Here is a 27,379-nt window from a genome sequence, read left to right as displayed (position 1 = left end):
GTAGATGATCTGTTTTGCTACGGGTGATTTGGTACTTTGACAAATTTGACTAGTGATTAGCTAAAAGATACACATGGACACTTTTTCTATTTAAATACATTCATATAAGCCAGCAATAGGATTTACACTTAAAATGCAAGCAATGGAACTTTTACGATTAACCTAATAAATCGTGCGTGAGAATTTTGCACGAATTCAGCTATTTAAACTAAAGGTGATAGATTGACGCAAAAATATTAGGGTTATAGATGAATGTCACTGTTTAGTATAAGGTTGGCGTACCTATCCATGTAAAAACAATTCAACAGCTGCTTGTCCTATAGATCAGATAGGGAACGCCTTCGCAGACGTGTAGCACGCCTGTGACAATGACGCCAACAAACAGGCCAGCAGTCGAGACGCTGAAGTTATGCTTGTGGCTTTCTGTTGTGTTCTATTTAACGACTTGCATAGCTCTTGTGTGTTCTTCTAACATTGAAAAGCGTTTTATTAGTACACCTTGAATGTTGCTAGCACTAGGACTACACCATGCTGCGTATGGCCACGCAATAAGACTAGAGGGGTACTAAACTTACATAGGCCGTTTGCGTTAAAGAGATTCTATCGCAAATTCGTTTGACTTTTTTTTTACGTTGAACACTCTTCGACTGTTATAGAAAATCGTTGTTGTCAATTAGGTTTATTTACATAATTATGCAATAATATTACACACGCGTTAAAAGACATGGGTCACAAGTAATGGATGACGCCAATTATATTGTTATTACTACGCGTTTTTGAGTGCTCGCCGTCTAAGCCCTGCTTCACTGTACGGAAACTATAAGGAAAGCAATTTTATATATAAATGCTGCTTAGATATACGAACGTGTAATACATACCAAGCATGAGCGAGCGAGCCAGCTTAAGCTGGAGCTGCGGGTTCGCTAGGGACTGAGTAAAGAAAATGAATCAGGTGACCAGCCTTCATCTTCCATTGGAAATAATGTGATGTGCTATTGTTCACTTGTGATGCCGCCATGTGATGTGTCAGACGAAGGCCTTAATGTGAGAGGCTGCTTGTTGATGCTTACGGGAGTTGCTTTCGGAAAAGAGCAAATGAAAGGGATGCTCTTGCGGCACACTTATACCATAGATATCATTATCCGATGAGCCATCGTTCCGACATTCTTTCGATCGTGCACACTACCTTAATGTCGCTAGACTTCATAAAAATGCTTCACGGAAAGAGTTGAGCTTTCATAGGATACTTCTTAGGACGTTAACTGGATGTAGGGTATATGTGACGCCCGAGTTGCATATCTACATTAAAACATGCAAGCAAAAAAATAGGCATAACTTCACCGTAATAGGTTCGTCCTAAACAGCATACATTAATTGCGAAACGATATCATACCTTAACAACTGACATCTACCATTATTTTATCATTATTGAGGTTTAAAGGAATTAAGCTATTTGTTTTGTGTTATTGGGTACAAGTAAATGTAAGGTATCTTGTTTAAAGATCTGAAACAATCACAATGTCTACGCTAAAGCTCAAAGCTCTTTACAAGTCATCATGAAGATAATTCGCGGGACTATGATTTGTCATACTGATGGACTTGTTGTGTAAAACATGTTACGAATATACGAACAAACGGGTGTTTGTGAGAATCTCTCCTGATTGGAAATCAATTTTGACAGCAATTTTGTCGCAGGACCCGAACGTTAGGTTCAGCCGCAGCGGTACATGAAGAAGCCTCTTGAAATCGTTTACTTTCTCGGAAAGCGTATAATTTGGTATCTGCCAACATCTAAAGTATGTACAACAAATTCTTAGTAATCGATTATTTTCGGAGATTAACTTTTCAGTTCAGGATACACACACCTATCCATTAAAGCACTTTGTCACACCGTAAATTCTCCTCTGGACATAAATCGATTAGATATTGACGGCCACCTAAAACTACCACTTACCCTACACTGCTTTTCAAGCTGTAATGGGCTTCGATATATAGCCTCTCAAATGCGTCAGAACTGAACCCAAAGGGGCCGGATTACGACTGCATGTTTTTGATATCTGTGTCGCATAGTCGATTCAGCATTTGGCATGGGGCAACCTGTCAGGAAGAACCAATAGTCAAAGATAGCAATTATCTAATAACTATCGTGGACGATTCTCTCCTGAGTTTTAGTTTAGCGACTTTATCCTATTATACATTTGTGGAGGAACCAGTAAGTCATTTCATCGCATTCTCTTCGTTCGCTGAATCAACTGAAGTATGGTAACTACATACGAATGCTAATCCAATAAGGCATCTGGCGATGTCTCATTTACTTTCAGTTCATAACACTCAACCGTCCTTATTTCTCTTTCGTTCTTAGTTTCATAAGATGAAAATCCGACAGGCATCGTAGCTAATCCCTGGCGTGCGGCAGTAGTTTTCTTTGTGTTGAAGAAAAGGTTCCAGTGGCTCCTGAATGACTAATTCAACAAGCAGACAAATAGATAGCGAAAGGAAACTATAATATTCTGCTTCATAGACTTCGTGGGTCATCTGGGGTTGATGTAGTTGCCCCATATCATTTCAGTATACGAAACAACTAGAACTGAGTAAGCTGAGGCATATGTTGGTCATCGCACTATGTCTCTATCAAACGTTTATGGAACTCCGATAATTACTTAGTATGGCTTCGTTACTTAAGCCGTTAAAGGTTAATTCTGACGGCTGGCCCCCAACACGAAATAGTGTTCTTACATCCCAATTCGAATCTACACTACTACGTATCCCTATATTTGGCACGCAAACATGTTATCCACTGCGTTAGCATGAAAAATGGCCGCAATGGTAAGGAGAAGGTTGAACACAAAAGGTTTTGTAATGGGGAGTGAGTCTGTGAATTTTGCATTCCCTGTTCGCTGTGACGATAAAATTAATAAAAAGCTAAATAAGTGTGATTACAAGCTTTAGCCCAAGATATTCTCATCGACTCAAAAACGGACTCTGGTTAACAATACTCCATCAATACAATTTCAGATCTAAAATTAAATAAAGACAAATCGAACTTTCCTGCCAGATTTCATCTCCTGAAGGACAGGCAGACATAAGCTTCTTTCTTCAACATATATTTAATGTATCGATTGCACTATATTACGTTTGTTCGCCTAATGCGATAAAAACCATTCAGTAGCCTTATAGGCTCTCTTAAACTAGATTCTATGTATTTCTCATTTAATTATTCATGAATCAAAGCATTGTTGAACCTACATTTATCATCGCGACACCCTAGGGATAAGCCATACCTGACTAGGTTGTATGCGTAAATAGGTAAGGTTTCTATCGAATACTCGGGACATTGGTTTTGATAGGTCTTTTTAGTCGTTAAAAGTTTACATACATTATAAAATTTACGAAAAACATCCTATAACACGAGCAGGAAACCTGCCGTCATGTATATTCTTGTACTGACGCTTCTTAAAAAGGTCAGGACCATACTATAATGTCAAAAAATTTTATTACAATTCAGTTTTTACGATATTTTTTACTTACCTGAGCCTTAGTTAGACCAGCGAAGCGCGCTAAAAAATAAACTAAGCATTATAGAAAAACAAACTTGTCAAAATTGCCTTTCTTAGAGGGGGGGGGGGGGAGGAAGTGTTGACATCGCAGTGTAGGTACAATTATTAGCTCTGTATCAGTAATCCTAGGTTCTTATGTCGCGCCTCTGTAATAGCTTAATGGGTAAATGATCTGCCTACTAATTTCAGAGATATATTGTGATATTGGTTCAAACCCGGACATATATAGACTTCGTTTCCTTCTATGAAACCAGCCATTTCAAGGAATGCCTAGAGACGACACCGAACGTAAAACTCAAAAATAGAAACATTTGTATCGCAATCACTCTACAGTGCAGGGAATCACTCGAATAAACAGCATTTAGTAGCGGTAGCAGTGTGTCAATATATTTAGATGTTTCTCCCTCTACCCAATGTTGTGGACGAATTATTACAATCCAAATAGGTATTACAAGATAGCTAAGTGTACTGTGCTCTTTTCTGCCAACCAGCGACAAAACTAAATTAGTCCGCTTCCGCAATGCGTACGTATAAAGATGTCTTCTTCCACTACATATACATAAGTTTAAAGAAGATAAACCCTTTAAATATGATTAAAAAAACGTTTGTATCCGGTACGCTCTCGTCATAATCAAAAACGAGCCCTACGGACTTTCATTTTACAACTTAACGTGGTTATTACAAGTTGAGGGGTTCCACGAGCTGCTCGCATACGTAAGATAGCTTTTCACTGCTCTCCAAGAAACATTTGAGAGAATATTTAATATCGATTGCCGACATCTAAAAAGGTTCGTAAAAACAAAATGTGCTATTCAAAATGCTGTTAGCATAAATGTCTCTATCTTGTGAATTGTGAATTGGCACACGTTTAACTCACACAGTGAGCGTGATATGTTTGTATGAGAATAGAATAAAGAAAACTACTTTGTTTATATGGAAAGCTTGATTCAGCTGCGAGAAGGCACAACGATTACAGGCGCTTTGAAGCGTGTGGGCTTCGTTTACGAAAGCCGCACGCCACTTATGAATGGCCGACATCTAATAAACATCTATAGACCGAATAGGCCATCGACCGAAGTCAAAAACGTATTTTACTACCGGACAAACAAACCGATAGATATTCGGTAATACTTACACATGCTGCTAGAACATACGGAACTGAACGTATTTAGAGATGGTCATGCAGACAGCTCCCGTTCAATTTGTTGCGAAGGAGTGAGCATGAAGTGGCCATTTTTTATCTGCCGTCGGGGGTTGTATAAAAGTTATAAAAAGGTATGCAACATTATATTCAACGCCTACTTCATCTGTGTGCTTCTTCCAAGACAATCAATTCTAAAGGTAACTTCAGATATTATAGATAATAAAGATATAGCGCAAAAGCTACAGCTAGTGGTTACTCGTGCTGCGGATTGTACTAACGAAGAAAAATCGTGTCGTTCGGGTTGGCGCAAAAATACGCCTTGTAGGATTCGAGTCGGATACTCACGGAGAGAAACAGTTTCCTCTTTTACTATGACTCGCTTTCGAAATAGAGGCCCGATTGTTCGTTCATCCAGGGTCCGTTATAGACCCTCGTCGAATTTATCGGTGGTAACATGATGGATTGGACCTTACCAGTTGATAACGTAATTCTGCCATGACCTACAAACAGTTTAACACTATATCATCATTCATCGTGCAAAATAGAACGGCTAAGGCAATATTGTAATTGCATAGTACGCGTTTTTGGTTATTGATACCAATACCTATGGCAAAGTGATACGCTAGCAGTGTCTACGCTATTGCCAATGCTGACCTCACCAACCTGTTATTCACAGGTTATAATGCGTCTCACCTGCATACGATGAACTCGTTTTTTCTACCCGTGGCTATGGCATACTACATACGGCATGATAACTATGGCCCTACTCATTTAGTCAAGCTTTCAAGTCAAGAAACTTTCTGCATCTGCAATGTCAGTACTACATGCTTTATTAATACTAACAGAAATTAGTGACCGAAAGCACGAAAACAATAGGTATAACGCTGCAGTGCAATCCTTATAATGCGTAAAAAACATCGTTCACTCAACTGATTCCTATTTTTCCACTAGAAAAAATGTTTTTGTTTATAATAATCTAACGATATTCCTAATCTAGCAAAATCCATTGTGATTTGATCCAATAAAACTAGTCCATTTAGTGGCCCGGGTCAAGTTGCATTTGTGTAACTATCCATGCTCAGTTTTCCTCCTGATATCATATTCATTATATACTTTTCTGACTTTTCTACTAACTAATTTTGTTTTTCATTCATTGAAACTGTGCAAGTTCAATGAATTGGAGCCTGTACAACACTATTCGAATTGTGTTATAATTCTCATGTACTAGTTTCTTATATGCCACCAGACTCAAATGCACTTCCGCTACGGCTCAAGTCAATAGGACACCATGTTTAATACTTGCGAGTCTCAATTGTGTCCACTCGCGAATATAAGGCCTATGGTCCACAAGGCAATCACAAGGGACGCTTGTTCAGAGTTTTTTCTTCACCCAAAAACAATGATAGTGCTGATGTTGGGGGTTATGGTTATGGTCATGATAACACCGCTGACAATACTGTCGATATAGCATCGCTTAGGCACGCGACTTCGCTTAATTTTCAAACAAACCTCAACCTTCAGACAAGAAAGAGATGCTACGAATGTTTACTTTTCCAAGAGATTCAGGCTTTTCGAAACTTGTAACAGACAAGCAGATAAGACGCGATTAAAACATAGAAGACGAAATAAAAATGATACTGTTCGACGAATAAGGACGTAACAAAAAAAAAAAAAAAAAAAAAAGGAAATTTTAAGTATAGGTCAACAATCTTCGTTATAATTGTAGCTTGTATGTGCTTCGAGGGACACAACCTCCTACGATCAAAAAGTTTAGAATCTAATTTAAATTTTGGAAGGCCAGGATTTTCTTTAACTGTTCGTGTGTTGGTTGCAATTCTACTAGGATTCTCCAAGGCAAATTAAATTGGCAGAATCGCTTGTTTCGTGTACCGGCATTAATTTAATGGAAGGTATGCATTCGTCTTATTTGTCTTTAATAAAATCGTAGTAGTACATTGAAATCAATAACGGATAGCAAGCTACACTGTTTGAAGCCTGAGCTTCCACGAGCTTTGAATGAGCAAAAATAGTCAGTAGTAGAAACAACCTAAGGGACAGCGGTGCATCCTATCGTGGATTCACTTCTCCCTGTTGGCCTGATTAAGTGAGTGCATAAACATTTGTTCGTATATGATGATTTTAACGATCTGTAGGTTTACTATTGAAGATTTTAAGGCCTCACGGAACTTTTACAAGTTGACAAAAACGGGTGAATACGCGCCTGCAGTTTGCACGGTGTTAGAGTTACACGTGAGAAGTATAGAAACCGATGGAGATAAGTTCTTAATAATGCAGTTTGCTTTGTTAGACCCACTGGGACACCGAATGAGAGCGTTTTGTGATTTGGCTAAACATTCGAGAAAATCTGTTAAGCAAACGGGTATAACAGAGCGAAGAGTTCTATTCTGGTTGATGAGCCTTCGAAACGCAAGAGAGAAAGCACAGCACCTCTTTAAGGGATAGCGTAGCAGGGAGTGGGACTCTTTGCCGTCTTCGAACAAAAACAAATAGTTTTAGTTCGACAGCTTAGTTTAAGGTAGAGTTTATTTCCTAATGCAATATTTTTTCTATTTCTTGTTGAATACGTTGGTAAATTGTTTTAACTATTCTTCGCCACATTGGAATTCTTGAATATATTTTCGTAATTTAGATACGCTTACTTCGATAGATTATCGAAGTGCACCGAGATTCTATAAAGATCTATAGCTTTTGCATATCTTCTGACGTCTCTCCTAACACTAGAGCGATCCGTAGCTAACATGGAAGCAATTTTTAAAGTAGAAGCAAATCATATATTAAACCGCGAAATCGCTACCTGACCTGAACAACCTTTGCAATTCAGTTGAAAATGAACCATCGTACATTACTGATGATTTTTTCTTCATTTAGCATGGATAGAAGAAAATATATAGTGCCCATACACTCGATATGCCTCGTGTATATAGGCCTGGTCATATGCCCGCAGACGATCGAAGATCTCCGGAAACTAACGGTGCGAAATAAAAGCCTCAGTGAGGCGATATTGATGGCCTTAGCAGCGGAAGAGGCCATCGATGAGGGGATGTTCACGAAATATTTACTACTAACTAATATCATCACCAGCGGTGTCACCACTAGCATTACCACTTTTGCAGAGAATAGATCCTCGTTGAGCATGACAATGTTAGCCATTTCAAGCTTGGCCTAGCGAGCGAAGAAGGATCCCAGGATAGAATCTAAGCGTGATATAAGCATAGGCGAGAAGGCACATATCCACAACGATAGTGTAAGAGGAAAGGACGGGAGACAGTTTGAAAAGATTAGTCGAGGTTGTCTCTAACCAATATTGGCACATCCTACCTTCAACAGTGAGGACAACGACATCATTGCGTATGCCGGAACGCTATCTATGCTTCCAAGAGGATCAAACGGTCAACTATGAGAAAACTCAATGAGGAGGGCCACGTGCCCTCTACCATGCAACAAGACGCAAAGGGACAACGGGAATCTCTGCAGTAGCTTAAAAGGACATGCTAAGCCTGAGGGTCGATAGGAACAGGCTAGGGCCAACGTGAAGGCACGGCAAAAAGAGAAGTGTTTAGGGCAGGGGACGGGGAGGAGGCGAAGTCGTCGGAGAATCTGCTAAGGAATCTATGGCTGCCGGTGGTGCGGAGGCCCGGCGAACAACAAACGAACAGAGGGAACGGAGGGTGAGAGGCAAAGACTGAAGGGAAAGCAGCCCTTCTTAGGACTGTGAGTCTATCTCTCAGCGGGGGACGACGACGTCGTCGTTTTCCTGGCTGGATATAACGTGCTGGAGCAATACGAAGCTTAGTCTGCACTCTATGATACGACCCGGCTCAGGTTGTAGGGGCTAAGGCATTATGTGGAGCGAGGCGGTAAGGTGTGGATGAGTAGCAGGGGGTGATGGTAAAGCCTGATGGCAAGAGAATGACGGCACAAACAACCTGACGAAGCTTGCGCTACCTGCGTCGTCGACAGCGAACCAAAATGGAACAGGCACACTGGCAAGTCCTGACGGGGCCGCTGGGCCGCATATGATGAGAAAAACGCTGGACACCGACTACGACAACAACGACAACAAAGGCCAAAGGTAATGGCCTGCGGCAAAAAAGGTGTCATTAGTGGTGCAGCAAGTGACGTTTGTCAGTTCATTCTAACTTAAGGGGTGCGGAGGGCTGTCCAGAATTGCCGAATGAGTGCGCGGGGGAAAAATAGGGCTAGCAGACGTTAACCAGTAGACAGAAAGAGTCGCTAGGAGCATGACGAGCTCATTCATGTCATTAAGAGCCAAATAATGATTCGTCCTACGCTGACTGACGAAACCCGTAAGCTCTACAAAGGAGAAAGGCACCATCTCATACCCCAAACAAAATTATTGCTACTTTTTCAACGGGAAGATAGGGAGAGGTGGGATCATGAGGAAAATAGAGAGTAGTGACCAGAAATTTGATATCCCATCTCAGAAACACAATCTTACGTAAAAAAAATGCGCGCCTTCTAAGGTCGCAAGAAATATTATTATTATTCTTATTATTGTTATTGCAGTTATTGCTTAGCCTTTTCTAAAAGGAATTGAATTAAACAAACCACGTTTTTCTCACCTTGTGCGAGTAAAAAAATATATATTTTAGGACGTTTGCATATGCTTTGTTTCTAAATTTGTATGTAAATAACGGATATTTAAATGAAACTTTTTATATGTGGTAAAAGTATTGTTCTTTACCATCGTGTTTGCTTGGTATAACCATCTTTACCACGACTGCAGTTTCAATTCGGTACCGAAGCTAATTGTTTTCAGAATATACTTTAATCCATAAATAGCAATTGTGCGTCACGCAATAGTAGTGGATGTTAGCTCGTAAAAATGTCGTTGACAATGGTACATAGGAAAATTCGAACGAAGGTAAATTTTGGGCTGATAGCAAGCCAAATCCCAAAAATGCAAGGGCTTAAAACCGTCAAAAAGGTCGAAAGGTGCAAGAAGGCTCAAACACTTCAAGCATTAAAGCTTATCTAGACTATTCTCCTCTTTAAAACGGCTATAAATTTTGATAACTTAGGTGCATCAAAATGGCTTTTTGAGCCATTTTGATGAGTTTTTGAGCCCCTTAAATTTATATTCCACTGAGAATCGCCCAGTTTGCCCCACAAAAATCTCTCTTATATTTTTAGAAACCGCGTGAGAATTGGTAATAACGTAAACCGTTGTCTTAGGACAAACCAAATGATTATCCAGCCCTGAAGCATTGGATATTAGCGGATTTCCCTTGAAATCTCAAAACAGCACACTGTTGTTTGCCATGACAGGTTTATTGTTTTGTTGTAGAAAGATCTGGCTTTCGCTTGGTACTAGAAGTAGTGGATGGACGCATTGCTGTTTCGATAAGCAGCCCGCCAAACTTTGGACCAATTCAAAAGCCGTACATTGTCTATGTGTGACTAAAATTTGTGGGATCCACATGTTAGCCCGCCGTTGATTAGATTTTTTCTTTTGGTTTTCTTCTCGAACAATTACTGTTTATTACACGAAAAACTTAAGCCCGACTATGTGCCTTTCCTGATAAATTGTTGTAGTTTAAAGCTCCGAAATAGTTCAGTTAATTTGCTACCAGGGCAAACTTTCTCGTTACACATGCAATTTATGTTTGTTTATTTGGTTTTTTGCTGTAAAAATGTAATACAGCGTATATTTACTGTATGTAATATAGGGTAATAAATGTGTTAAATAATAAATAAAAATAGCATGTGTTAAGTAAACGGTAGTTCCAGTAACAGTGAGTGCACAGGGCAAGAACACATAGCGTTGTTCCAATCTGCCTATCGACAATCATTAGCAGCAAACGTCCCTTCAGCCACATCATTGGCAAATGGACGGTTGTGGCAGTACAAAGTAAGACACCGCACGTTACTGCAAATCTGCTTTCGAACGATTGAAAGGATTTTCGACTTTACTGTTTTGAAGTAACGATAAATGAACTTCTCATGATCCCAACTTCTTTACTCTTGACCTTTTCTTCGCCACCTGGCCAACTTGTGCTTTCTGAATGTCGGCTCAGAGATGCTCATATCGAATAGAATAGGTTTAGCTAGAAAACAGTGTCTTCCGGTTTATTCAAGTGGCTCGTTCGAGAATGGAAGGCGCAGATCCAGCAATACGTTCACTTGGCCACATTGAAGACGACTAGAAGTAAGCGCAAATAAATGCTCGTGCGACATATAACGTATTGAGGTACTCTATCGGGACGTGTCTATTCTGACCCATCACCACATCGTTTAGGCACCGATGTCTTATCCTTAAGCTGAATAAAGTAACTAACTATAAACTAAAATAATCCGAGAGGACATTAAACGTAGCAATAAATGTCTTAAATTGGTACGCTATTATTAAGTGCTTAAAAGAAACATGCCTAGTACTTCATTAAGTATAGCTTTTTGGAAACGACAGAAATTGACTGAAACTTAATGAATGACAATGTTTTGTTTTGTTCGTATCGGGTACTTGTATATATAGCAAGGAGATCTCATAAATGCCTTCTTTATGGATATTTCTGTGCCGGTTGCGATAATACGTTCTGCCGCCTAAGGTTGGCATCAGGATACTCCGGCATCGTATCATGCAACATTCGGACCTGAAATAATTTTATCTCCTATGCCTATCAACGTATTTATACGTCTACCATTTCTTTGGCTCATTTATCTAGAAGTATAAACCAGTATTTGATAAGAGCGCTGTTTTCCGGGAACCTTGTTATAGCCGTGTTGATCGTGCATTGGAAAAATTTTGATAAGCAAAAGTTCGTTGCAAAAGGTCAGCTTTCAGGACATGGTTCAGACAGCAACGAAGCGTTAGAAAGGACGCTCGATAGCTTAGTTTTAGTCATTCGACGAAGGAACGTAACGTTTTGAATAACGGTAAGTTGTTGATCGGAACGAGGAAACTTAATATGTGCAACTATATTTTTATGTGTATTTTGCTTGCCGCATGCATATTTACTGGTTAACACCATCTGAACTCTTGAGATGGGTCAAGAAAGGTGAAACTTTTAGTTCTAGACAACAATAGCTTGTTTCAGGGTAGGCGGAATGAAGAGTTCGCTATTTATGGAGAAGATATATAAATGGCACAAGCCATGTTTGAACGGGTACTTATGCGCACAGGTTTGATTTAGAGGTTAGTACGATTGATTCTCTCAATTCGATTTGAGCGTAGTTAACATCTATGAACGTGTTTATGGCCATTTACTGTTACTATGATTAATTCCGGCATGTATCTTAGCAGAAAACTTTAGTAAGTAATAATTCTGCAGAAGAATCAGAAGTAAATGTTGTTTTAAGTAAAAAGCTAACGAAGCTAGGGAAATTGGAAGATGCTTATTACAGCAGCCGTTGTCTCTCGTTGAAAGTCGATTCCGTTTGATACTTCGACCAATAACAATTCAAAGTCTCATAAAAGACCACACAATCTTAACCCAGCGATCAAACGTTAAACCTCCATAATGTAAAAACCTCTTCTGTCACTGACTTATATTCGAGTGTCTATGTACACACAATATATTCGATCGCCATCTAACAATCATTCCCACGCGTATTTTACTCGCGTTTCTGCCAATCATACTACAACACTGTTTAGGGGAGAAATGAACCTAATAAAGATAGACAAGGAGTGCTAGTAATGGTTGTATTAATTCGACGTAGTACTGCTCGTAGCTCATCTAAACGATTGCTGATCGGACGCAACCAACGGCATAACTGAAATTACGCGATACAATTGATTAGCTAAGGTCTAAACTACTAACCCCGTTCGACCTTAATAGACCAACACTAGGTACGCAGGATGTACCCGATTTGAGAAACCTTCATTGATGATGCTGAGCTAATTGGCTTAAGAGGCGGGTTGCCAAGTGTGTCTGCCCTGTAACTTAGTCAGAGTAAGTTGCCTGTGAAGAACTAGTAACGTATGTAACTACTAATGTGACTACACTGTTCGCAGTATTGAAAAATACATACTGTCTTATCTCGGTCTAGAAAACTTTTTTAATTATGAGACCAACTAGGGTTCACGGCTGGAGTTCAATGTCGGTCCGAACATTGCCTTTACGACGTCTCTTTCTCATTAAGTCAATGTATTTTCATGGCTGCTACTATTCGCCAACGAATTGGTCGGAGATGTAATTTTTAAAGTCGGGTAACATCGGAGCGTCAATTTTGTGTCGATTCTATCCAAGACACCGCTTCTTTTCGTCTGATTCTGTAAGTTAATCACAATTAACTTACAGATAGCAGGATTAAATAACGATAACTAGAGTGCCCGCTTATGTCAATACTTAAGAATATGTTTACTGTGTGTCCAGCAAGCGTCGAATGAATTCGGTAACGTAATATGTGTTTGTTCTTAGCTTCTGTAGCATAAGTTCTCTGGCCATACATTATATCGAGGCAGAGCGCTGTAGACAAGTGTCCCATGGGTAAATGACGCCTTCTATTATCGTTCTTTGCGTTCTTATCGTTTCAGTCCCTCGGCACGCATGCGATATCTTATTACCCTCAAGAGGCAGGGAAAGCAAGTGGAGCATCTGATCCGAGAATTAAATGCCCTTACTGAAGAACTGAAGGCCAAAGAGTAAGTACTGATAAACGAAAAATCGTGTTTGGCACATTCACTTTCCTATTGTTTTAATATTGAACTGCGTCCTGAAGCACAGATATCTGAAATGAACTGCTTTAAAAATAGTAAATTACATTAAAATGTTGCTTGACCTCTACAAAGTCCAAGGTGTTTCTTCCAGTGCTTGAATTTTCAACTTCAACTTACAACGAAGTCATATCTAGCCAATATAGATCTTATTGGATCTCCGGTTAGCAGTATATTGGAAAAAAAAAGTAAACCAATTTCTAAGGAATCGGTTTAAGAGGTTCCAGTTAAACAGGCCGAAACATCTGCAACAAAAAATAAACAGAGCTTCCAAAACTTCATTTAGCTGACAACTAAAATAATTATTATCCGTTTTTTTATATAGCGAAAAATATTTCGTAAAGATATCATCGTCTTAAATCTTTGATGTTTTTTTCTAGCAAACCCAAGACTCGGTCTTTAGAAGGTTTAGTTTATACGAGTTACAGCAACGCAAACAAAAATACATGGGTTGATTCATGATCAAACCATTCGAGTGTGAGAAGCTACGCGAACTTGGATTATTGAATTGCTTTCTAGGTAGGCTAAGATTTGAAGCTGTCATTCAGGCAAGCAGGCAGACACGCAGGCTAAAGTTTGGCATAATTACATAAAATAAGGAATTTATAGATGTTTATCGCATATAGTGGAGCCGTGATATCTTGGCTGATCATCTCTGGTCGACTAAATGGACATCGTTACATCTAACAGGCTCCGTCGGATCTGCTCATCAGACAGAAAAAAATTAACAGGACCTATCAAATCTGTGTCCTACGTTAGTACCAATTATGATCCTTTGAACCCAATAGCTCTTTTATCTATTTATATAGAAGCTCTTGCACAAGATGAAATAAGAACAGGACAGTCAGTAGGAAAATTAAGTCTCTGTTTAGAAAGAGAATAAATACACAGCTGACGATCTATCTGTTTGAATTGTAAGCCTTCATCCTTCTTTGCGTCTGACTCAAAACGGTAACGATATTATTACCGCCTTGTTCCACAAACAGGTCTGGGAGTATCTGTAGACAACGTATAATCGGCATTATCGTAGCATCCGTTTGTTCACAAAACGTGTGTGAATCGTACCTACTACTACTACAATGCCTTTAAAAATAATTTATGCCATAGCTTATTATCTGCAACCAATAGAAGGCAGAGTTTTCCTAAAAACAGTTTTTAATATTCTACATGATTCATTATTCCTTGAGCGCAAATCTCTACACAGGCTTTACGGCCATTTGTAAGGTGTATGCAGTCACGGGCATTTAAATGGTAACGAAGTGTGTTAGTATTTATATCAGAGGGAGGGAAAGAGCGCAAAATTTTAAAAACAATTTAATTATCAATGTGCTAGTGGTAACTTTTAATCTTTAGTTCTAGCTTCATTCGCTGTGTAACTTTTGTCAACGGTATCTACAATAAGCTGGTTAGCGAGAGCGAACAATAAGCAAGCTTTGTGTATCAATCGTATGACTGTTTTGCCAGCCCTCGAGGCACGCTCATGGATCACTATTGCCCTCCATTCCGCTTGCCCGGACAGCCTGACTGTATGCTTTTGGCTGAAACCGCTTTCAATCCGGGAGACCTCGATGACGTTGGTCGCAGGTAGAACGGTGACATACGTGAAGACCCCAACAACAATAACTGTACTAGACATAGCAAACATTAACGATAAAAGGGTATCTGCGCATAATGACTCAGAGAATGCCAGCGACGCCATCATAAAGGAAATAACTTCGACGACAAAGCCCTGTTGGCGAACAAACCTAAGGAAACCTGAGTGAAAAAGTGACCGCATTCGGAAGAGAAGGAAGCTGATCCGTTGAGTATGAGCTGGAATTAGACGTCATCATCATCAATAATTCACAATCGCCAGTGAGTGCCTTTCTACTGGCGAATCTTCATCGTCATTGAGACAGCTGTCGTCTTTGGACGTCTAATGTTTTTCTTTTTTAGCTTCGGTTCTGTTCGATTTTTACGATAAGATTTCGAGTGTCTATGCGACGCCTGCGGCTCTAGTGTCGGTGACGGTTATGACGGGGCTGGTGATGGCAATGATGGTTCTTTGTGGTTTTTTTGTGGTTATGGTATCGCTGTTCCACAGTTCGTGAAATTCTATTCTTTTTTTCGTGTTTGTTATTGACCCTCAAAGAGTGCTACCTTGTCCGCCAACATTGTACTTTTTTGGATAACCCGCCTGGCTCGCGGTACTAACATCTGCTTTCACTTTTGAGCATTGGAACGGTCCAATTAAAAATAAATAGTTTATCTCGACTCAATAAAGGTTCATTGCAGGTACTCATCGAACGTATTCGCTTAACATCCCATTCCGAGCCAGCCAGCCAGCCAGCCAGCCAGCCAGGCAGTACGCGACTGATGAAACACGAGTAGTCGGCTTCGGGAGTTGTTTGGCAACGACTTCCCGTCCCTTCGCAATCACCTACTGCTATCCGTTGCCCTCTTGTTATGAAGGCAATAGCATTTTGGTTGGCTACAGAATGACAGAAAAAGGGCTGAATGCAAGTACTAACTAATAGGATGGCAGCTCCTGCGAGTTGCGAGGCTAACGGGAGCCATAAGCAAGCAGACACACGACGCGACGCACACGTATGAAAGACCATGAAGTGGACGGAAATTCAGGGGGATGGCACGATCATCATCATCATCGCCGTCGGGAGAAGGCTGGAAGAGCCAAACCTTTTTCTGTCTCGTTCGTAGTTAAGTGAGCAAACTATCCGAATAAATCGTCATTACTATATGGGATGCGCGCTAATCACGCAAATATTACTCTGTCGTCTGTTACTATTACGGTAGTACATAGGTAGATAATGGAGAACATAACGTGCGTTCTGAGAAGACGAGGGTTGATTACGGTTTTCGGGTTTCGCCTCTCTGTTGCGATCATCATGCGAATTCCCTCTTCGAGAGGGACTGAACTCTTTAGCTTGTATGCACGATCTGAACGATAGCTTTGCAAATCCATGGCTCAACCCTACCCAGCGTACGCAGCTTGCGTCCAACTGACCAGGATTGATGGCTGAAATCGAAACTCCGATCAATTAATTTTTTTCTTGTTAGAGGCGTGCACGAAGAAGACAGGGCGACTGTCAAGCCACACTCGTACCAGCTACTCTAGGATGGTGCGACCACTGTTGACAGCAGTATTAGGGAGATAGAACAGAACTGTTGGAATCTCATATACACACTATAGAGACTAAGGTTAAGGACTTTCGCTCATTTCTCTTCCTATTACCTCAGAACTCCTTATTATTATTATTATTATTAGCGTAGTAAGTGTCTGCCTAACGATATATTTGCTTGTGGTACCCGGACCGATTCAGTCGTAAAACTTCAGAGATCGGCAAGAATGCTAAAGCAGAAAAAAACATTTCGCCAGTAGTGGGACAAGTTAAGCGTTTTGGCTTTATCACCTGGCCCAGACAATAGAACCGACGAACGCTGGGACAGAAATGTCGCCTCGGTTCATCGCCTAAGCATGGTAGAGAAATCCTGGTCCTGTCTGTTAAATAGGCAACCTCATCTCCTCTTTCTACTCTACACGAAAAACGGGGCCAACGGACTTTAGCGTTGAGTAATACAACGAATGGCTAAGGTACAAAAATGCATTAGTTCGAACGTGGCCGTGAAACTGATTTCAACGACGGCTCGACGCGTGATATTAAAGCTCTCATAGAACACGGGTCGTCCTCCTTCTTCTTAAAGCGACACTTAGATCTAGTTACATCGCAGTTTTCGTTACTAACAATACTAATTCAGGAGACAGAATCGGATTAGGTATAGAAGACCGACATTTGATGGATAAGGAACTTCGCGATCAAATACGACTAAATAGAAAACAAGCTCCGAACAAATGTCGACATGTCCGAAACCTCAAAGAGGGCAAGTCGCTTACGTGGGGGTTGAACGAACAGCAAAACGGCCGCAATGGAACCTCTGCAACGATGGTTTCCACAGCAGCTAACGCCGGTTGACGCGGTACAGATTAGCAACTAATGCAATATGGCAATAAAGGGAAAGATGGGACTACAAGAATCAAAACCTGTATAGACTACTCCATTTTGTTCTAGGGAAGAATTGATAATTGTTCAATTCACGTGCCAAGGACAAGAAATTTAATGCAATTCACATTGTTATTATTTTATTGAAGTTACACGGAGATATTTTTCTTGCATTTCATTCAACTCTCGTTGAACTACAAAAAACAGAATCATTATCTCATTCCTTGACCACAGCTTCGTCTGTATTAAAGCTGCGTTAATTATCACCGGAAAACTAAAAGTTTCATGAAAGGTATCACATTGATTTATGTTACATAATCACCCAAGGCTATATGGGTTACTATATTTCGAGCACAAAAACGCAACCGTATGCCATCAATGCTATTTTTTTAAAAAAAAAAGACCTTTCTTGAGAACTAAGTGGCCTCAAAGTACAATTTCGTATTTGCTATACAACAAGTCGTTATTGTCAACAACGATGTATGTTAGACGTGGTTGCTTTTGAACGAAATTTCGACGATCTCATTGGCATGGTAAATGTTTTGGAATGAACAATGGCATCAACAAATGCACCACGTTACGAGTAGCCATGACCTTGGATCAGCATCTACCATGGATAACAATCAGGCCTAAATTATGCGTAGACACAACAATTATTCGGGCCTTAGTCCGACCACGTTGGCACTGGAGAACTTTATGCGAACCTATAGTGAACGAATTAGAAGCTTTGACTTACCTAACTTAGTAGAAAATTATTATAAAGCTTCGGCTTCTCTAGCCGTAATAATGAAAAAGTTTCGTTGGGCGCAAATGACCTATGTAGCCCGATTTGCTTCCTATATAACCTACCTTGTGGGATTATGTGAAGCAACGACATTGGCATTATTAATATTTTTTACAAAAATGAATAAATTGTAGTGAGTCGACTTCGGCCATGTAGTAGAGAAGCCTTTAATAAATATATTGGTATATTTTTTCCTACTACCGTGGCACTGCTCGTTTCCATTGGTGGCGGTCAGAAAATTGACATCCATTACAACCTCACCGTTGACGATTCTACGAATTTAATGGGAATATGAGCTGGAATCATCAAGACAAACGAGTATCGGAAGTTGTCGCAACTGAATTTTAGGCATAGAAAAAAAACAGAGGGAATACTTGAAGCACAATAGTTGTATCATTCTCCTGTTCGACTCTATCCTGCGTCGGGTTTAGCCTGTTGGGGTTATTCTGGGTGTTTCCTAACCGATGCAGACTCCACTTGACTGACCAGGTGTCGCCATTAGGTTAACTGGCAGCGGACCGCACACAGCTAGCTGTGTTTGGGCCCGTGACACAGGAAATGTGTTCCAGGTTATTTGTCGGGCGCTGTTGAGCGTTGAAAACACGAAAGTACTACCCAAAATTACTGATTCACCAATGTGTCTGAATTGAATTTATGTTGCCAGGTGAGTTAGTTGGATAGATAGGAGTAACTGCTATCTGTTATAATTCATCCGTAAATGATCTGAACTTGTCCAGTGATGATAAGCTCATTGATTTGCTACCTTGCAAAAAGATGCACGATTTTCTCTGTAATAATGATAAAGCATTTTGGGCGGCATTTACGATCAGTCACGAGCTTTGCTTTGAGCTGGTCGGTGGCGTCATCGTATATTAGATTTACCATCGATAGAATTAAAACGAGGATAAGAATACAATTGTTTATAACTGCGTTTTTACTAACATTCAAAGTTTAAACGACTCGAGTTACAGTCAAGCAACTGGGACTGAGCCCATAAATCCGACTTCGATTCGTCTCGTTTCAACGATTATTTCGATGTAGTGAATCAGACCATGGTCAGAACACCTTAGCAGTCCCGCAAACCGCAAGCTCTAGAAACTAGCAGGTAGGCTTGAGCGTACACTCACGCATGGCGGGCGAACTCAGCAAACACATGTCTGATTGCGACTAGAAATAAGATCTAAATGAAAGCTTTAACGTGATTGGAATCTTACCGTTCCGAGAAGTCGTCGGTGAAGTCAGTTCGCTAGAATAGTTCTCCCGTACAAGGAATGCTCGCCGTACTCTTGTCGCATACGCTACTGCCGACACATTCATATCTGACTCACTCCACATGCAAAGGAAAGACAATTTGGCTATTCATTTTCTGCGCCGTACGGCTCTTCCGTCCGTTTTGTTGCTGCAGCCACGACCCAGAGTCACTCAGGCACCGAGAATCAGCCAGTCGAGAACAGCAGCTTTCAGCATTACCTCGCTTCTCCTCCGTGGCCTCCATGCCTGAAATGCGACCTGAGATACTTCAGCTAATTGGCAGGCGCGGTTGGCGCATTTGACACAAACAGGAAGTGGGCCTCTTCAGATGTAAGAGGCACAAACCGCATTCGCGAGCGCGTTGTGTACACGCAACGACATGTTCACTGGATGCCCCGCTTTTTCGTGAAAAAGTCTTACCCGCCCCGGGCTCACAAGCGACGCTCGCACATAACGCCCCTCATCCGACACAAAACTTTGAGCGAATTTTACAATGATAATGCTGCACATATTAGATCTCTGTATCTCAATACAGATCGTCGAATACGCTTCGATCGCATTTTGAAGAAGATTGTAGGTGGAAGGATATCCAGCAGCCCAAACGCTGTGTGCCAAAACAAATCTACCAACGGCAACCAAAGTGGTCCTGCATCCTTGCCAGCGACGATTATGACTGGCCTTAAACTGCATTTTTAGTGCTAGCAGTAACTATTCATGAATAAACAAGAAGAATGTTTCTGCAGCCCCAGTTTAACCTTAGCCTTAGTTTGTTTTCTATTTACAGCTGCGACCTAGTTAAGTAAAGCGTTAAAGTTCGAATTAAAACTAACCTTAGACCTATAATGAGGGCGAAACAAATTCGTTAAGCGTAGTCCTAACTTAGCCTGGAAGTAATCAGAATAATCTAAAACCAATGGGAACTCGTCTGCTTATAATGCTGTTGGAAAAGAAAGCCTCGTGCATACGTATGGGAAAAGCGTCCTATATATGTCAGTGTAACGAACAATCTATCCAAAGTCTACCGCTGCGCATTCGTGGAAACGTTATTATTTTTATGTTTTTTACGTAAAACTGAATTTTTGTAGTAGCTGTCAAGGATCTGTTGGGAAAAAATCGCGTGTTTCTGTCCATCGCATTAGTTTAAAGTTTGCGTAGTAGTTCATATACGACAGACGCCTCTGAGGGAATTTTAGAAAGAACAATCAATATAGGTCGATGAATTAATTCTTTCTTATTGGTTACGAATGATGCTATAATCATTCGTTGGAGTACACGTCTGTGTACGAGGTAGATTCTTCTTAGGTTTCTTTAAATGCGAATGTAACTCGTTTGAATGTTACGTATCAGAACATCATCTTCGAGCAGAACGGGTAGTTAAAAGCTGCAAGACTGCTATAGGGAGAATCATGAAAACCAACAAACTCGCTGACAACAAGGTAACGGAGAACTGTGCTGAATGTAAAATTGGCTACTCCGCTTCCTTTTTTCATAAGGACAAATGTGTGTCATTTCCTTTTTTCCTTCTGTTTATTGAATACGATGAGGGTCTGTAGAGTTAGTGAACACTTCCCACAAGAATCATGAATATGCAGTATGGGAGTGAGCCTACACAAGACTCTCCTCCTCTGTATTATATTCGCTAACGGGTCATGTAATTTTACCTGATGAGGCCTCTCAAAAAACGTTCGCACAACTAGATAAACAATACAAGGTAGAGCTTATTCATCATCGTCGTTGCGGTGCGTCATTGTGCAGTTATTTAGCATGATCTGAAGATGCCCTTGTACCTATCTTGTTAAACAGCAGCAATATAGTAAACATCGGATATAGTCCAAGGATGCACCATAGGCATGTAGGGTAAACGTAGAAGTAAACATTGGATATTATAGTACAATCAAAACTTACCTTCCTTTTTTTAATACTTCTAGTTTTAGATTACTCTTTTTTCATCCCTTGTTGTTCCAATAAATTAGCTCTAGCGAAGAAATTTACTTGAAAAAGTGTTATCTTGTCTATCTAAATTAATATGATATGACAATGCTGCATTAAGCGCGAGCCTGTACGGTCTGTTCGCTTTAGTAAACGCTACATAATACGGTCCCATTTTGTTCAATCTGCATAAATTTTTAATTCGTTAACCCTCCAGTCTGTGTATGCTCATTAGCCTTCACTTAGGCTGCCACAAGGCCACAAAGTCCAACATTTTTTGTAGACTTCTTCGTTTGTACGCAAAAAAAAAATTAGCATAACCCTCTAGCTAAACCACTTTAGCGGCGCACTACGACGGAAATGGCCAGAAAGTCGTTGCTGATGATCGGTCGAGTAGCTCTAGAATTATGTCGTAGTTAAGCTGGACTCGACTTGTCTAAATGCGACGCTATTTTGTTGTGGCGGCACGAAGTAGGACGGCAAGGCTTTAGGCGCACGATGAGAGAATAAGCGATAGTATATTATAGAATGTTTGAGAAGCGGCGAAAAAGTTCGATTGTTTCCTTCAAATTACGTAGTGCTAACAAGGTTCTAGCTAGAATAGTATCGAAAAGCGTGTGCCCGGTGTGTTAGCAATTGCCATATATAATGAGGAAACGGGTCGCCGGTGCCGCTGCCACCGCCACGGCAATCGCTAGGAGGATAGGCTGCTCCCCACCTGGCTGCTGCTCGGACAATCGACGCGAGACGTTTCGCATGAAGGCGATCATTTTGGGGTAAAACGGGTAACCTCAGTACGCAAGGACAACTGCACCCGGCAGCTCGTGACGCTCGGTAGCCCTTGGCAGGTGCAGCAGGTAAACAAGGGAGAGAGCCCTGCAAAAGAGTTGGTTATCGCTTTGCTTTGGAGGATCTATAGCTGTGAGTGCGCACTGACGTTGGTTGTGACGGGATACAATTAGCAGTATCCGCTAGTGGCCGTATGTTGCATGCCACTATGCCCGCGAACGAAACTGATTTTGTTCGAGCCTTAATTAACAATATATTAGTATAAACAATATTAAATTAGAACAAACCATCTATTGATTCGTTTACTTACAATATAGATGAACACGCGGAGTAAGTGAAGTACTTCTACCTTTACAACCAGCCGACCTATATCCCTATATAGTAACATGAAATATTAGGGGCTCGTTTCAGTGGACGAACCAGCAACAGATGGACCTTGCTTTGCCAATACATTACCATTATCCCTAGTCAAATTATGGTACGCATACGAGCTAAAGTACACTTGGACCACTTAAGTTCGTTTTAAAATATTTTATTTATCTAATCGAAAATATTCATCGGTAGCATGTCTGAAGCATAGTACATGATGGATCGTCCGATTTAAACGACGGCAATATTTCCGACGCGGCCATCGTGAATTGTGAAGCACTGATGAGCTTGTCTGTTGTCATTTCCAATAACCTATTGCATAAGAAGTGTCGCTTCACGGAACTTTCACTCTGTCTGTTCGGTGACGGGATCTCTTCCAACGGTGGCTGTAATGCGCACGTCTGTAATGTGGCCTATACTTGACCATAGGGATGGTGTGGTTTTCGCTTGTCGTGCTCCGGGTGAACGACTCTCGGCGTAGCAAAGGCTTTAGGAGCTGCGTCTTCAAAAGGCTAATGTGGCTGTCGTTGTATGTTTTGTTGCAGGGCGGACATTCGAGCACAACTACCGCCCGAGTTCATCGACCCGATGGCGCCTCTAGAAAAGCGGGCTCGCTCCCCCGAATGCTACATAGCCGCGGGCCTCTCGAGAAGTTGCGACTACAAGGACCTTATCGCAGCTGTGGAAGAGCGCGACTTTTGGAATTCGGTCAATTCGCCCGGAAAGAGAAGAAGACGCGGCGCTGACGGAGAAGCCGCTGACGGCAGCAGTAGCCTCAACAGAGGCAGGGTATCGCTGACCAGCCATCTGGATGAAGTTCGAAGTACAGATGCTAAGTTGAATCGTCTCAACAACAAACTCAATAGCGCCGGCGTCGCATTGCAGCCACAGTACTAAATGACAGTTAAATCAGCGACAATGGGGTCGACGATAACAATAATAATGATATCTATATATATGGTAGGCGCTAATAAGACAGGCTTACAGGATTACACATCCATTGGAACAAACGGCTATAGTAACTGGGGGGCGAACGCCGTCATGGTTACTATGCGGGCCTGTCCTATTTCGCCTGCCTAGCCACTAACTCTGACATTGGCAATGACGCATATGAGCAGTAAATTTATTCGGCAGATGATCTCCAGCATGTTTGTATATAACAATGATTAGTGCTAGTGTTACATGATTATTCTTAATACTAGAAAAACAACAATTGCAAACGGAAAAAGCGGACAACAAGGATCAGCCACAGTCGATCCTATTCTCTTCTGGGAAACCTTCAGCAACATACATAATACGCAACAGCAATGATAATCGTATGATGAAAGGAAGTAAAAGCATATAGGCCTACATTTTCCAAAAAGGAAAATGACTAACTAAAGGAATAGTCTTAGTTTGCCATGCGCCAAAATATGTCGACGATATAAAGCCGTGTGAAAATACATGGTGATAATACATCACATAACAGTATATAAATGATATATAATAAAATCATATTTACGCATATGTACGTGTAGACGACCAACGGACACGAACCATAATTTGAACATAAAAGGAGACGAAAATGGCAAAGCGGCGCCTAAAGAAGAAGGAAAAAACAAAAAAAAATCGCAACGGGAACGATCAAATGAAAACCACATCAGCAAACGAAGCTCGATTATATGTAGTATCATCAATGGCAACAGGACAGAGACATACGACCGAGGAAACTAGACTCCGGAAAGAAACAATATTCTACGTTGGAAACCGGTGCTTACTCCTTATGCTTTAGCCTTGGGGAAAAGTAAGATTAATTCCAGTCCAAATAATTAGCAGTAATTGCAATATGTCTTGAACTTTTGTTAGCAGCAACCAAAGCACCTATGCTAAGTATTGGTTCATCAATTTTTCTCACACCTATCCACTTATCACCTCTGACGCCCTGACGGATTACATTGTGTTACACATTTAAGGCCCATCGGAGCACGCAGGTCGGGTTGGCGAAGAAGAACCGCGTACAGATGGGGCGTAGTCCGATATTAAAAACGAAAACGCTTTACAAATTACACATTTAGAAAAGATCGGCTCGAACAATGATAACTCTTTGTCGACGTCACCAATAAGACTAACCGTGGATGAACTGTCAAAGATTATAACACATTTTAACTATATAGATATAGGTATGAATTATACTAACAACTATCCAGGCTATCTCTCAAGAATGAAGAATGACGACAAATTAGAGATAGACTCAAAGAAGAAAAATGAATGATCTGGACTGCCTCCCGAATGCTGCGCGAGCCCCGCCCGCTGTGAATTCCATCAGTGCTTAGTGATGGACTTTACAGGTGAAGACCTACACACTGTATGTAAGGTTTAAGAAAAATATTCGTGAGGCAGTAATTTGTTTTCATTGTTAGACAACACTTCTAACTATTCAACAGTTTTTATCGTAACGGAGTTTTAGCTGAAAGAAGCAACGCTTGCTGGCTAGCTTCCGTTTCCGGAGATGTAAATAATTAACGCAATAAGTAGTAAACTGATTATGAGTTCTATGGGTCTCATTACTACAGCCCTTCTCGAGTCTGATATGGTTTGTAGGTTATGCTTCTTACGGATATCCGTGCCATAGCGTAACACGTGGAATTGAGGCACAGAAAGGACTCGAAATTTGTAACAGTCCTTTTTACAAACGCTAGTATTTATTGGTGTTTCTTTTTCTAGCGTAAAGTTGCTGTTAGCCAAAACTCACTAGTTTTGGCTAGCAACAATTAAACCTGTCATATTTAGCTGGTTTTTCGTTGTTTTACTATATTAGGTTAACTTAATGGCCAAACTTGAACTCATCGAGCAAAGTTTTTGGGATGTGCTATTGAAGACACACTCAGCTTGTGCAGAAGACGTACACTGGGCATGTACCTAGCGATGATAAGTATATGGAATGCAATGACATTTGTATTTTCTAAGGGCATTTACCCCACATCAAGAAAATAACATGGAAAAGATTCAGAGGCTCAGAATCGGTCAGCTCGTAAGGTTTCTGACGCGGAAAACCCAGTCACCCACATGACGATCAGTTTTTGAAGTTTTTTTTTTGCAATAAAAAAGATAAAGTTGAATAGTAAACAAATTTGAATAGGGTAGCAATTGTTCTTAGAAATGCGTTTCACATTGAAGGATGCCCGATGTTATTGTTGCCATCGCAGAAAAACACGAATGAAATATCACCTAACTAATGATCCAGAGTACCCACTGTACTCTGCGACCATGCGATGCGACAGGCAACTAAGTGTACTTAAAATCAATGCAGAAAATGAAATGTAGTGCAACAGGCAAAAGATGACCATGTTAGCTAGATAGAGATCAGTCGGACAAGTAGTATCAGATCGAAATGTCAAAAAAGCCTTTGCATTGTCAAGCACACTTACTACGCACTATTCTTCCCGACTAACTCCCGACGTGAAATTCCCGACTAACAAAGATAAACGCTTTGCTTCAGAAAATGTCCTGGTCAGAGGAATCAACATCAAGCGCATCGACAGAATTCTCTGTCTTTGTCAGCTAAAACGCACACGACTACAACAAGCAGTCAAATGGACAGACCTTGCGAAAGGAAAATGGGACATCTTTTGACCGTTTCAGTAAAAAGTAGAACTTAAAGCCGTGCGAGAGTGGCAAACGAACGGTAAAATTGAAGGCAGAAGGCTGCAAATGGATCTGCATTGTGGACCTGTTTACTCTGGTTTATGTGATAGGGTTTTACGAGCCAGACAACGAAAATGGATATCGGCTAATCATAGAACTCCGATGGTAATGGATACCCAAACGGGAAGCAACATCATTAGAGCGCCCAACGAATTGGCCGTAAGGTAGAAAAGAAACGCTAAAATTGAGCTATACGTTCTGAATCATACAAACGGGCTACAATACGAATGGAATATCTACTCGAAAGCTCTCGAACTACTCGAACAATATAAACATGATCTTCACAAGTTATAATGAAGAAAGAATAGTTTGTTATTAACTGATCTAATAGAAAAAGTCTTAGATAGATAAAAAAAAATAATAGGGTCCATTGCGATATCTACCGCAACGTACCTTTTTTTTTTTTTTTTTATTAGGCTCCTACCTATGGTTCAGTCACAGACTGTAGGCAGTTTTTTTCATTATCGATATTTCCTTTAATTTAAAGCGTTTAAGCTAAAGCGTGTATAAAACAAGAAACAACAAACGTCCTTAAATGAACGCTGAGTCTTAATGTGAAAGTTTAAGTTAGTAGAAGAATTACACAGGATCTTCAAACACTTTTTAATAATAGAACAGCATAATAGAACAATATCTTCTTTTCAATTCATTATTTGATTACGTTAGCTATTTCTAGCTAGCGTAGCATTCATTACTTAATAAAAAATTTCAATTCAGCTAACTTCTAACAAGTTTTCGTTATTTGAACTATTTCAGGTTGTCTCGTTGAGTCTTCGCGCGATATTTCCGTCGCTATCCTTAAGCATAACTAAATAAAAATATCATCATGAATTTTGGTAGATCCAATTTTCTTTTCAATAAGTATCTGCTCCGATAAGGCAGGTAGACAGGGTAGCGGCCTGGCTCTTTTGATGTCGATTGCTTTTTCTATTTAAATAATAAACGTTTACGGACAAGTGCAGTATTTTACAAGGTTATCATAATAATTTCGTTTAGATTTACATCGTTTACATATTCTATACTGTCAAAGGCGGATATATCGGACGGCAAGAGCAAAGTCTGTCTCCGCGCATGGAGCGACTCGGGAGATTTATTTAGCGCGGTTAGTACTATAGAGCTAAAAGGTCTACGTTTATACGAATTTAGCAACTATATTAACACAATCCACCTCTGAGTAGT

General features: G+C 40.5%; 1 protein-coding gene across 4 annotated transcripts in view; it reads left to right on the top strand.

Annotated features, from left to right (window-relative positions):
* The window catches only part of LOC111266019 (uncharacterized), a 58,766-nt gene extending 31,725 nt beyond the window's left edge, over positions 1-27,041 (top strand). For 3 of the 4 annotated variants that reach the window (XM_022843129.2, XM_086970756.1, XM_022843130.2), the window contains exons 2-5: positions 13,217-13,324; positions 23,062-24,843; positions 25,995-26,364; positions 26,957-27,041. In XM_022843129.2, coding sequence (XP_022698864.1) covers positions 13,217-13,324; positions 23,062-23,413 — 460 coding nt within the window. In that variant the 3' untranslated portion in view covers positions 23,414-24,843; positions 25,995-26,364; positions 26,957-27,041. Of the gene's footprint in view, positions 1-13,216; positions 13,325-15,659; positions 16,160-23,061; positions 24,844-25,994; positions 26,365-26,956 lie in introns of those variants that run through there. The other variant, XM_022843131.2, reaches the window with a different exon arrangement.
* Positions 27,042-27,379: the final 338 nt, after the last annotated feature.

Source organism: Varroa jacobsoni, unplaced genomic scaffold (assembly GCF_002532875.2).
Source record: "Varroa jacobsoni isolate VJ856 unplaced genomic scaffold, vjacob_1.0 scaffold_1042, whole genome shotgun sequence".
Classification (NCBI taxonomy): Eukaryota; Metazoa; Arthropoda; class Arachnida; order Mesostigmata; family Varroidae; genus Varroa; species Varroa jacobsoni.
Note: the sequence above shows the minus strand (reverse complement) of the source record. Positions and strands in the feature narration are given on the sequence as shown.